Below are 13,358 nucleotides of genomic sequence, written 5' to 3'. Positions count from 1 at the left end.
AACTTTTTTTTAGGTTCCTCACATGACCCCAAAACACAATCAGGGTGTTCCCAAAAATAAAAACTGGCCTCAAGCCAGTTATCCAAGATGGCCACCAAAATAGGGTTTTCACTAAAATACCTTTAAACAACATATAAACAACTTCCTACTATGTATTTTAACTATGAGGGTCTATTGGTGGCCATTTTGGATGCCATTTTGAATCTTAAACCGATGAATGAATTTAGTTTAAGCATAAATGAGTTTGCTGTGATCTACAATGGTCTTCCCATTGAATCTCTGTGATATTTAAGTTGTTTATATGTTGTAGTGGTCATAGCTCCCCTAGTATGTAGTCCACAGGAAGTTCTCTAAAACAGAAGAGGAGCCACATGATGAGGATTCTCATTAAGGGACGGAAAGGGAGATATAAAAGTACAATTCCATTCACTCTTGGGCTAGTCATAAGGTTACAAGTGTATCAGGTGGCGTTAGTGTAGTTAGGTCTAAATGACAATCAGGAAAATAGTACATTAGAAGCACTGACTTCACTCTGAAACTTGATTCTGTTCAGATTAATATCTCCAAGCCACAGGGATGAAAACACCTGACCTGCTTTTGAAAAGGGAGAGAGAGTTTCATGGGAGGAATGAGGGGAGACAGTGTAGGTGGGAGGGCGAAGAGTGGCAGACAATTACTAGGCCATTGTCTGCCTGGCGTGCAGCAGAGATAGCACTCGCCCATCATTCGGTTGCCTGGTGTCCACACTCATCAAAAATTTTAGATAAGGCAGAGAATATTGTTGTTTGATGATGACCGGGACCCAGGACAACAATCAAATGAGGGAGTAGATGTTGTGATGTAGTACTGCAATCTTTTTTTTTTTTTTTTTTGTCCTGGCACAGCCAGAGGGCTAGACATCACTGTTTGTGAAGAGTCATTCAATCAGTCATGTTGGCTAATTAACGGCTAAATTAACTCTAGCTCATCTAGCTGTAGTTGGAGTACTTTCGTGATTTACGCTTTTATTTTACATGAAAATTCAGTAAGGTATATCTTATATATTATATTCCAGTTCTAAGGTGGAACTATGCCAGTATACAAAGGTATATCTAAAAAGGAAGAGTAAAATAGGAGAGTAGAAAAGAGTAGAGTAGAGCCACTTAGGTGCCTGGTCTTGAGACCCAGTTATGGTAGATTAAAAAGCTTTTTTTATCCCATGTGAACTCTCCCTACCTACCCAAGCAGCTCAAGAAAAAGGTATATATAATATAATAGGTAATAAGACATAAGAAGGATAAGACATCACAGGAGAAGATTGTAGTAAAGGTAATTAGTATGTAGGACTAGTAGTGAAATCCAATATAGTTAGTAGGGCTAAGCTGTGAAAGCAGAAGCTGTGAGTGTGTGAGTGTACTGGTATCTATCTAAAGTAACTCTGTTAGCATACTATAGGAAATAAAAGGTATATCATTATGCTATCAAATGGAACCTAAGAACTTAGGTACTATATATTGATGTCTTTAGAGGAACACATAAACTGATGAATCATTAAAAATCTACACCATGTAAAATAGAATTGTTAAATGGTAAAAATAAGATAGTTATGGTAGAAGAAGCTAAATTAGCCGTGAATAAGCCAGCCGTTCCCAGCAAGCTAACACAATAAACAAAATGGTGTAGATTTTTAATGGTTCTTCAGTTCATGGGTTCTTTAATATATATCAAACAGATAAGCATCGTAAGTTTGGCATTTCCATTAGAAAGCATGTAGAGTATGGATTTTGTCTTCCTATAGTAAGCTGGCAGGGTGAACTTAAGATAAAAACCTAAAACATATTACATCATAGCTTCTGTTTCTATAATAAAATAACCATATTTATAGCTTAGACTAGTAGCTATAATTTAGTTTTACTACAAGTCTACATACTAGGTAAACATACACTACAATCTTTTGGTTTTAGAAGCTAACTCCTATAATATTATATAGTAACTGTATTTCTTGTATATGTTGTTTACTACCCTGATTGTGTAAATATCACTTATATACATGCTGTCCATCTTCTTGAGCAGCTTAGGTGGGTAGGGAGAGTTCCCATGGGATAAAAAGCTTTTCAACCTACCATCCTCAAGACCAGGCACCTAAGTGACTCTACTCTTCTTTTTTTTTTAGATATTTAGATATACTTTAGTATACACTAGTAGAGTTCTACCTTAGAATTGGAATGTATAATAGAAGATATACCTTACTGAATTTTCATGTGACAAAAAAAACTCTTGAGCAACTTGGTATATGCATTACACATAGTAACTCCAGTAAATTCAGTGATTCTGGGGTCAAAATGTCAAAAGTCAAGGGCACTGCAGCGTACCTTCTAATAATCTTATGTTGTGCAATGACCTCGTTTTTAATTGCTGATTGTCACCAAATTTGGTGACTACATTAGGCATGTTGACCCCAAGAAGTCAGTTGTCTTTGGGGTCAAAAGACCAAAGGTCATGGTCACTGGCTCATACTTTGTAAACATACTGTGAGTGCAATAACTTCTTTCCCAATTGCCTGATTGTGTGTGTTAGGCATGGTGACCCAAAGAAGCCTACTGGTTTTGGGCTCAAAACATCAAAATCATTGAACTGTACTTTGGAAAAGCGTTCTGCATTATAGCATCTCTTGCCAATACAAGCTTTGTCTACGTTATCCGAGGCAACGCAGGTTAGTGCTGACCTGCGTTTCTGGCCCATGGCACCAGTCATTTTGTATCCGAATCGGCCATTACGTAGCAAGCTAGCTATGTCTCAAGATCACTAATCTTGACACAGCAAGCCCTTTTCTCAAGTTATAGGTTTAACCAACTGTGTCAGCATGTAAACTGGTCTCTTGCAAATAAGGCAATTCATTCATTTCGAAGTAGAAAAGTGTTATTCTGACTTCATGTAGCACCTCTCCGCCACATTAATGTAGTATGAGATTAACTTTGAGTGCTACACTAATGACATGGAGCTTAGCGTGTCTGCTTATGCAGGTAAATGTCTCGTGTTGTTTGGAGGGTGTTCCAATCTGTATCCTTTATACTCTATTTCTCTTCATGTGGAGGCACCTTTCTAGCTGATGATCAGCCCAGGTAGTCCATCTACACGGTCTCTGTTTTTAGGTATAATGCCTCCAGATGTGGAAAGTCAAGATCTTCAAGCTATGTAAAGTCTTTTGGTCTAAATCTGTATGAGGAAACCTGAAAGAACGTACCGTCATTTGAACTGTATCATGGAAGTGTGAGAGAGATGTACTGTGTACTTCCAGTAGTTTTTTTTAGGTATTCTTTGTTTACTTTCCAAACATTGCTTGATGTCTCCATTACCACAGAAATTAATTCATGATTTATAAAACAAAACAAAAAAAAGCACAATGAAATGTATTAATGTGCTCACCGAAACTGGTATTCTTTTCCATCCTTCCCTTTCAGAGCTAAAATGCTCGACATCCGTCTACTTACGGGGTGCCATGTTGTTACTGAAGGTGCTTAATTCAGTCGATGAAGTGTGAATCATAAATATTTCAGTGGAAATGTGAACAGCAACTTGCTTATTGCCTCCTTTGATCTTACACAAATGTGCAAAAAAGATTTAGAGAAGGCAAAATGTGTGTGTGTGTGTGTGTGTGTGTGTGTGTGTGTGTGTGTGTGTGTGTGTGAAAGCAGCAGTGAAACCAAAGCTGTCGGGGTACCGCCGTCAGATGTCAGCAACAGCTCCGGGGCAGGAAGTGGCACCTTTTAGTGCCAAGAATGCCCAACAAGGAGCACCGCTCCATTTCCAACAAAGTGCCTTCACCTCCCTCTGGGTCCAGGACACATATGTTCAGATACAGGTGTTGCTGAACCTTGTCAGATTTTTTTTTTTTTTTTTTTTTTACAGGCAACATTTTGGACCAATAATTATGTTCTGAGGGGCAGCACAGTGGATTAGTGGTTAGCACTGTTGCCTTACAGCAAGAAGGTCATGGGTTTGATTCCCACCTGTGGCCTTTCTGTGTGGAGCTTGCATGTTCTCCCCGTGTTTGCGTGGGTTCTCTCCGAGTGCTCCGGCTTCCTCCCACATCCAAAGACATGTAGGTTAGATGGACTGGAAACTTTAAATTGTCCATAGGTGTGTGTGCGGGTGTGAATGTGTTTGTTTGTCTCTCTGTGGCCCTGCGACAGACTGGCATCCTGTCCAGGGTGTGCCCCGCCTCATGCTCTATAACTGCTAGGATTGGCTCCAGCCCCCTGTGACCCTTAATTGGAATAAGCGGTTGAAGATGAGTGAGTGAGTGAGTGAGTGAATTATATTCTGAAAAATATTTTGGCTCAATGTCATTTTTATTCACAACTAACATTGACTTGTTTGTTTGAAATACAACAGAAAAATGACAAACGCACCTTCTTATTTAATATTTTCAGACTGAGACTTCAGAGATAGTTTATGCTGTTTTTACACAAGTCACTTTTTCAACCATGTTACCTTCACCAAGGAGATAATATTTTCACAGGCCTTTGTCTTTGTATTTTGATTAAATTTGGTGAGCAGATGGATAATGCTTTGGGAAATAAGTTCTTCACTTTTGGAGGTGATCTGTAATATATTCTGTATATTGTAACATGTGACTGGGCTTTATAGTTCAGTAGCCCACAATAGTCCATTTTTGTGCTATGCATCTGGATAAAGTATGTTATGTCACTATGACAACCACAAAATAGTTTTCTCATCGCGCATATATATATATATATATATAATATATATATATATATATATATATACGAGGGCTGTCCGTAAAGTATAGGTCCTTTTATTTTTTTCAAAAACTATATGGATTTCATTCATATGTTTTTACGTCAGACATGCTTGAACCCTCGTGCGCATGCGTGAGTTTTTCCACGCCTGTCGGTGACGTCATTCGCCTGTGAGCACTCCTTGTGGGAGGAGTCGTCCAGCCCCTCGTCGGAATTCCTTTGTCTGAGAAGTTGCTGAGAGACTGGCACTTTGTTTGATCAAAATTTTTTCTAAACCTGTGAGACACATCGAAGTGGACATGGTTCGAAAAATTAAGCTGGTCTTCAGTGAAAATTTTAACAGCTGATGAGAGATTTTGAGGTGATTCTGTCGCTTTAAGGACTTTTCACGGTGCGAGACGTCTCGCAGCGCTCTCAGGCGGCGTCATCAGCCTGTTTCAAGCTGAAAACCTCCACATTTCAGGCTCTGTTGATCCAGGACGTCGTGAGAGAACAGAGAAGTTTCAGAAGAAGTCGGTTTCAGCATTTTATCCGGATATTCCACTGTTAAAGGAGATTTTTTTAATGAAAGACGTGCGGGCGGATTGCAGCGTCGGCTCGCAGCCGCCGCGACGCTCCGCCACAGGAAAAACACCTCTGTTGGAAGACTTGAGGAAAAGTTGGAACATCTCCAGCTGATAAACAATTTCTCATATACTCACTCCACTGAAAGCCATCAAAAGCCACCTGGATTTTACAATGGTTATCAACACGGAGGTGTTTTTCCTGTGCCGCCGCGTCGGTGCGGCACAGCGGCTGCGAGCCAACGCTGCAATCCGTCCGCACGTCTTTCATTAAAAAAAAATCTCCTTTAACAGTGGAATATCCGGATAAAATGCTGAAACCGACTTCTTCTGAAACTTCTCTGTTCTCTCACGACGTCCTGGATCAATAGAGCCTGAAATGTGGAGGTTTTAAGCTTGAAACAGGCTGATGACGCTGCCTGAGAGCGCTGAGCGACGTCTCGCACCGTGAAAAGTCCTTAAAGCGACAGAATCACCTCAAAATCTCTCATCAGCTGTTAAAATTTTCACTGAAAACCAGCTTAATATTTTCGAACCATGTCCCACTTCGATGTGTCTCACAGGTTTAGAAAAAATTTTGATCAAACAAAGCGCCAGTCTCTCAGCAACTTCTCAGACAAAGGAATTCCGACGAGGGGCTGGACGACTCCTCCCACAAGGAGTGCTCACAGGCGAATGACGTCACCGACAGGCATGGAAAAACTCACGCATGCGCACGAGGGTGCAAGCATGTCTGACGTAAAAACATATGAATGAAATCCATATAGTTTTTGAAAAAAATAAAAAGGACCTATACTTTACGGACAGCCCTCGTGTGTGTGTATGTGTGTATATATATATATATATATATACACACACACACACACACACTATTTTCCGGAGTATAACTCGCACTGAAATATAAGTTGCACCTTTTTCTGTGTTATGAGCTCTTTAATTTGGGATTTTGTGCATTGTTGTAGTGTAATATTTGCGTATTACTGGCATTTATTCTTTTATTATTGGAGTTTGCCCCAAGTGAAGGAGGTCAAGTACCTCGGGGTCTTGTTCATGAGTGAGGGGACAACAGAGCATGAGATTGGCCAGAGAATTAGCGCAGCAGGGACAGTATTGCATTCCATACTGTAAGAGAGTTGAGCCAAAAGGCAAAGTTCTTGATCTACTGGTCAGTCTTCATCCCTACTCTCACCTGTGGTCATGAGGGTTCTGTCATGACAGAAAGAACTAGATCACGGGTATAAGTGGCCAAAATGGGTTTCCTCAGGAGGGTGGCTGGTGTCTCCCTTAGAGATAAGGTGGGAAGCTCGGTCATTCGCGAGGGGGAGTGGAGCCACTGGTGGCTTGGGCATCTGGTAACAATGCTCCCTGTCCAAATCCTCCTCTTCTAGGCAGGTTCAGATAGGAGGAGACCCTGGGGAAGACCCAGGACTAGGTGGAGAGATTATATTTCCACACTGACCTGGAATGCTTGGTATCCCCTGGTCAGAGGTGGTTAATGTGGCCAGGAAATGAAAGTAAACCCTAAACTAATAGGAGACAATAGAAAATGAATGTTTTAAGATTAGCCTAAAATGATTCAGTGAAGCTGAACATTCTGATGAACTAGAGAGCTGTTCCACAAAGTAGGAGCATGATAAGTAAAGGCTCTATAGCCCGCAAACCTCTTAACTGCAGAGTGCAAGAAGGCACATAAGGCTTCACAAGTTTACTAAGATTGGTGGGTGCAGGGGCATTCTAATATTTCAGTGACATGAACAACCAAATTGTTTTACAATCTGCACTGGATGTGACCATACGTTGGTGCAGTAATGTCCATAAATGTGACTGCAGCTTTTGAAGTCACCGCAGGTGCAACTTTGTGCAGTGCTCCCTCCTCTTCCTTTAGCTGTGAACCAGCGTGAACATGGTTTTAGTCTGCAGGACTGAAGCGTTTCAAGCACCAATTAATCACATGCAGCTTTTCATTCACCCTCATTCGGGAATTTCTCACCACTCTCCATTCTTTTGAGTCTGTCGCACCCCCCCCCCCCCTTCTGTCTCACACATAAAAGGCAGAGCACACAGGAGTTACTGAACCACATCGTCTGAGCTAGCAGCACAGCACAGTGTCCAAACAACCATTCCCAAAACAGCTGTCCATTCCAGCTCACCCTAATTGGTTGCAAATGACGTTTGGGATGAGCCAGTGATTGCTCTGAGGACTTTGTGTACACAGAGCTCATGCTCTTTAAAGCCCATTTCCACTATGATTGATTGTTTTGGTAATTTGTTACATTTTTCCCTTCTGCTCAACATTTTATTTTGCAGCGTTGCCACATTTGAGAGTTTGCGAAACTGCTTATTGAACACAGAAATACCAACAAATAAGTGATTTGTCTGAGGAGTTCTTTAAACTCTGAACACACGTGTGGTGTTCCGGTTCAGAGACGGGGTTCTGGACGTCACTAATGTGTGTTGGCTTGCATAATCAGCTTGCATAAACATCTCTGCAGTGTGTCATAATGCAAAATGTGGCATTGATTTGGCTTCTGTCGTGACGGTTACTATCCGAGTGGAACCTTGCAGATGAAGATCTTTTCATGTTTACATCCGCCTGCTTTTGGACTCATCAAAGTGATCGTAGCCAAGCCAGAATCACAATGTTGATCCATGAGAACGGATGTATGATGAAAGGGTCTGCATTTTCACATTCGTAGATGTTGCGCATTTGTTCTGAGGATGTTTTTCTACTTATCCTGAAACCAATGCTCAACCCATCTTAGCCCCAAAACTACAGACTAGTCTCCCCACTCCTTATTTTACCCAAAACACTTCTGGAACCAAGTTCTTGAATTTCTGTCAGAAAATAAACTCAACCCCAGCTTTTCTGGTCATTCCAATGAAATGGCTGTATTTTCTCTTAGTCCCTTAGTCTTTGTTCTTTTGGAACTGCCAGCAGGTTTTGACTCTACTGTATATGCCACTCGCTAATGTTGCTTTCACCATTATTCAGTTTAGGCTTTGTCAAAGCTATTTTAATTGTTGGGGTAGTGACAAATATAAAGTGACTGAAAATATGGCAGTTGCTCCTTAAACACAAATGTTCGTGTACCTTCCCTTGACTTATGTAAAGCATCTGCTTAAAAAAGTGGCAATTTAATCACGTCCCAGTTCCTATGTTCACATCCGACCTGGTCCTTTCTGTGTGGAGTTTGGATGTTTTGTTTACGTGGGTTCCGTCTTCCTCCATTTTCCAAAGTCATGCAGGACAGATGAATTGACAATTCTAAATGGGGGATTTTCAAGATCTGCCACCATCTTGAAATTGAGACTTCCGGATAGGGAGCCTTCTCGCTCTCATCATTAGAAACACCTGCTCAACTGTCAGATTTCTAGGGAGTGAAATGGCCAGTGGAGGCAAATTCCACTCTGTATCGGAAAGTAATTTAGTTGTCATTGTTGTTAACCCACAAGGAATGAGAAGGAGTGCTGCAGTGGTGTGAATATCGCTCTAAAGCCCCGGTCACACGACACTGCTGAAGCACACTGAAGCCAAAACAAACAAAACAAAAAAGTCCAGAAATCTGGACTTGCGTTGACTTTCAGAGACATCATTTAACCGTCATCCAGCTTCGTTCCTATAGGAATCCTGACGACATCTTCAAGTTGTGCGTATACCGTTTTGCTTTCTGTCTTGATGGTTCCTAATCATTTGCGTAATTCAAGTACCATCAGCGTCCCATTTGACTGTCATCCAGCTTCGTCCAACCTCCCAAGTCCGACATCTTGCATGAACATTGGACACACACACACAAACGGCTGTGCGCACAGCCGTCTTTGGCACACAGCCCACGAATCAAATGGCTGTGCACCGTCTTTGGTGGACAGCCTCTCCAGCCAAAGACGGCATGCGAACAGTCATTTGTGTGTGTGTGTGTGTGTGTGTGTGTGTGTGTACAATGTTTGTGCAAGATGTCAGACTTGGGAGGTTGAACAAAGTTGGACAACTGTCAAATGGAACACTGATGGTACAGGAATTACGCAAACAATGAGGAACCGTCAAGACAGAACGGAAAACGGACGACTTGAAGTTGTCGTTGGTATTTGTACAGGAACAAAGATCGACGACGGTCTCTGATTAATGTCTCTGATAGTCAATGTAAGTCCAGATTTATTCTTTCGTTTTGGCTTCAGTGTCCTTCGTTAGTGCCGTGTGACCGGGACTTCGTTGCTAGGAAAGTACAATGACCAAAATGTTCTGGGCACAGTGAACATCTTTTCACTATTATTTGATTTCTTTGTGCGACTGACATTGTTATTCAAGCATTCAAAAGGCTATTCCTACCGCCACACAACTCCAGCCACACACAAGAAAGTTTCTTGATAAGTCTTGTTATTGAAAGAAACCACGTCTCCCTAAACAGATAGAGTTGTGACGTCATCACGCATGCGCATAGGCGGTGTCTAGCGGGATCTTGAAATTCCCCCATTGACAGCTGATGTGAATGAGTTTCTCTGTCTATGTTGGCCCTGCGGTAGACTGTGGGCCTGTCCAGGGTGAACCCTGCCTCTCATCCAATGACTGCTGGAATAAGCTGCAGCTCCCATGACACTTGTCTGGAATAAGTGTGTTCAGAAAATGGATGATGGATGATTTGTTATTCGCTCAATTTAGATTATGTTGCAGAGGCTTCTTTGCAGCTGATTTTGTCTTTTGGAAATGATTTGACTTGGTTGATTGGCTCTGCTCTTTGGCACTTCCTGAGATCTTGCAGGATCCCATTAAGTTACTGGAAATCATGATCAGCCACTGTGAGTGGTATGCAAAGTGGAGGTAGACATAAACTCTGTCATTTGTTAGGGATATGTTCTGGCCCCGACTCTGTTCACTGCTTGCGTGGACTAGGTGTTCATAAAGTCCTGGAGTCCAGTGACCTAGCTAGCTTTCTTAGTGAGGAAAGGTTTACTAAGCTTGATTTTTGCAGACAATGCTGGGATCTCTGTGAAACCAATGAATGTAATGATTGCATCACAGTATTTTGGTTTACAACTGTCTTTGATCAAGACCAGCGCTCTGATTTACATTGACTTCCTGGACTTGGCCTTCAGCAGTGTTTCTATATGGGGTGAGAGTGTTGACCTTGTTGGGAGGTTCACTTATCTTGACAGTAACATTCATGTCTCTCGGAACTCAGCCTATAAAGGTGACAGAGAGGATTAGCAAGAGTTAGATGGAGGTGTTTGGCAATCTTGATACTTTTTCCAGCAGCACGGAAGTCCATGTTTTTGGAGTTATTGTGCCCGTGGTCTTACTGTGTGGTTGTGAGACCTAGAAACTAAGTAGTGACATAAGCTGGTGATTGGATGTCTTTTATAACAGGTGTCTCCACAGAATCCTTGGGGACTGCTGGAATAACTTTATATGTTTGCATTTTGAGTGAATGTCGACACCATGACATTGCGGTACATGTCCATGCACAAAATCTAGCATGCAGGTGCCTCAGTGTTGAGGATTCCCGCAACTAGGTGAGGCCAGGAGGATGTATCACCTTGCTGCAGCAGATAGGAGGCTACTTTCATAAAAAGGGGATAAACTAGTGGTCTTCCTGGGTGGTTGTCAATCAAGACCCAAGGCGGTTCTGTGTTTTGGTAAATGCAGTAATGGACAGAACACAGTGCCTGCTTCTAGACCTGGTCATACTTGAGGCAAATAGACACTTGCATATTCATTCCCAGGGTAACGGCAACAACACAAAGTGTGTTTTATTGCTTGCTTTATGTAGCTCTTGTGAATATTTCAATAAATTTTTTAGGTTTAGGAGTGTTATACTTATAGGAATGCATGAAGTTTCATCACAATTCTGTTGCTCTTAAACCTGAAAGGATTGACACCCTGTCTATTCAGACAGGACTTGGAGTCTGGGCACACTTATCTTTCAGCCCTGCATTGTGTTCCAGCACTATAGAGCTGTAGCTTTAGCAACTTGATGCTGCTGTGAACAATACAAGACTAAATCTGGAGTCCAATAGTCTAGACACCATGCCGCCTTTTCTTTTTCATCTTCTTCTTAATCTTTGTACTCAGTAGATTGATGGTCAGGCAAGTAAGTGATGGAAAATTGTTGAACAGGTTGGACACTTGAAAAAAAATCACGTGGCAATTTTTTTGTTATCATGATGGAATCGCAGCAATAACCCATAGATAGTTCCACCACAATGTCTGGTTCTCTGAAGGTCAGAAATCATCTGACAAGTCCAGAAGGTGGATCCAGGCAGAACGTCTTCCTCAGTGTAATACGACAAAGAGGAGGATGTGGGCCTTGGCCTTCCTCGCTGCCCAGGGGACCTCCTGCTGTTCACACGGAGGGGGAGGAGTGTTTGTTTTAGGGGCTCTGCATGGCAACCACTTGTGACGGACCCTGAGAAAGCCTCTGATGGCTCAACGTGGAGATGGGGGTTGGTCTCCAAGAAAAGGGGGGCTTCTCCAGATGAATAAATACCCACATATTCTCTCTACTCCTTCATCACCCCTCCACCCCACCTGATCCATTTAGTAATACACTGTAATAGAGCTGTGGAACTGTATAGACACCAGGGATCGCTGAGAGATGGTAAATTAAATTAGGCCTCAAAGGTATTATCATCATCTTCATAATTTTGGATGCAGAAACCTGACACTTGACATTGCTCTTTGTTCTTTTGTAAAAGTGCACATCACGGCTGATTTGACGTTAATTTGAGCAGATGATGAAATTAAAATCTTTTGTAGGGTTCATTATTTATTTCAAAAATGTGTGAAGGGGAAAAATATATTTGGACCACTTGTAACCCAGGAAAGGCAGATTCTTAATGTGGTTTGTACTGACCAAACAAGATAGTAATGAGAAAAAAATCATGTTTCCAACCGGTTTGTTATGGCATAGGTTTATCTTTTGTAGATATCTGGTGGAAAACACACATTACATTACACATTACGTTTCTTTTTCAGACATGGATGAGTGTGAAAACGACTACAATGGGGGCTGCGTCCATGAATGCATCAACATACCAGGAAACTACAGGTGCACCTGTTACGATGGATTCATGCTTGCCCATGATGGACACAACTGTCTGGGTAAGACCTTACTCTGTTTAAATACTTGTTTGTTGGTGAAGTCATGTATGGCGATGCTGATACCTTCGCAAGAGGGCAATAATTCAAGTCTCAAGAGTCTTGGTGCTTCAGGTCTTCCTGAATGATTGGAATAATTGTTGTGGTCTGAGGCCTGATAGATTTTGAGGTCTTAGTGATTTAGCGCAAGTATGAGAGCATGTTATCCTTTAACGTAAGTATTGTTGGTTTGATTGTTAAATTGTCTTTGCGCAAGACCCTAAAGGTAATGTTCTTGTTGTGTGCATGTGGTTGACTTGCATGGCACCTTTTGACATTGTGTGTCAAAATGATGTAATAAAAGTGGAATGATGTAATAGAAGTGCCATTCATTGACCAGAAGGTACATTTTTGTACCATCTACCCTACTAGGGATGTCACTATACCAAAAATGTACTAGTGCCAATACCAGTGAAATACCATAAATGAGGTGTAAAATGAGACTTCTCCCAAATTTCATCAAACAGTTTTCACTTTGTTCCTATGGGCTTAAATCAGTTCCACACAAATCTCATGAATTATTATGTAAAAAGCTGCATTCAAAATTAAAAATTACAAGAATGAAGCAGTCAACTTTGACAGTAACTACAAGAGACACTTAAAATAACACTCTAAACCCAGACAGACCTTTGTTTATACGACTGTTCCTGAGAGCCTAATATATAATAGAATATAAAAAATATGATTACTCCTGAAAGCCTTTCAGTGGTGTTTTGCCTGAAGTGTCAATTTAGAAAATGATCTATAATTGGTGTAGTTTGATGGATGAAGACCACACGTTTTATGAGTGGGTGTGTACAAGTTGTTTTCAAGTAACTGCGAACAACTCCAGAGAGAATGGAGTGATTGTGTAACATCCAAGAAACTGAATGAAAATTTAGACGCGATAACGTATGTAAGGCTGTCTTGTGCCCGCGGGTATCA

General features: G+C 41.4%; 1 protein-coding gene across 1 annotated transcript in view; it reads left to right on the top strand.

The window, feature by feature from the left end:
• scube1 (signal peptide, CUB domain, EGF-like 1) overlaps positions 1–13,358 on the top strand; it is a 122,600-nt gene that overhangs the window by 16,879 nt on the left and 92,363 nt on the right. Inside the window, 1 exon segment of the mRNA XM_034163749.1 lies at positions 12,273–12,398. Coding sequence (XP_034019640.1) covers positions 12,273–12,398 — 126 coding nt within the window.

The sequence above is a fragment of the Thalassophryne amazonica genome, chromosome 22 (genome assembly GCF_902500255.1).
Source record: "Thalassophryne amazonica chromosome 22, fThaAma1.1, whole genome shotgun sequence".
In the NCBI taxonomy this organism is placed as follows: domain Eukaryota; kingdom Metazoa; phylum Chordata; class Actinopteri; order Batrachoidiformes; family Batrachoididae; genus Thalassophryne; species Thalassophryne amazonica.
Note: the sequence above shows the minus strand (reverse complement) of the source record. Positions and strands in the feature narration are given on the sequence as shown.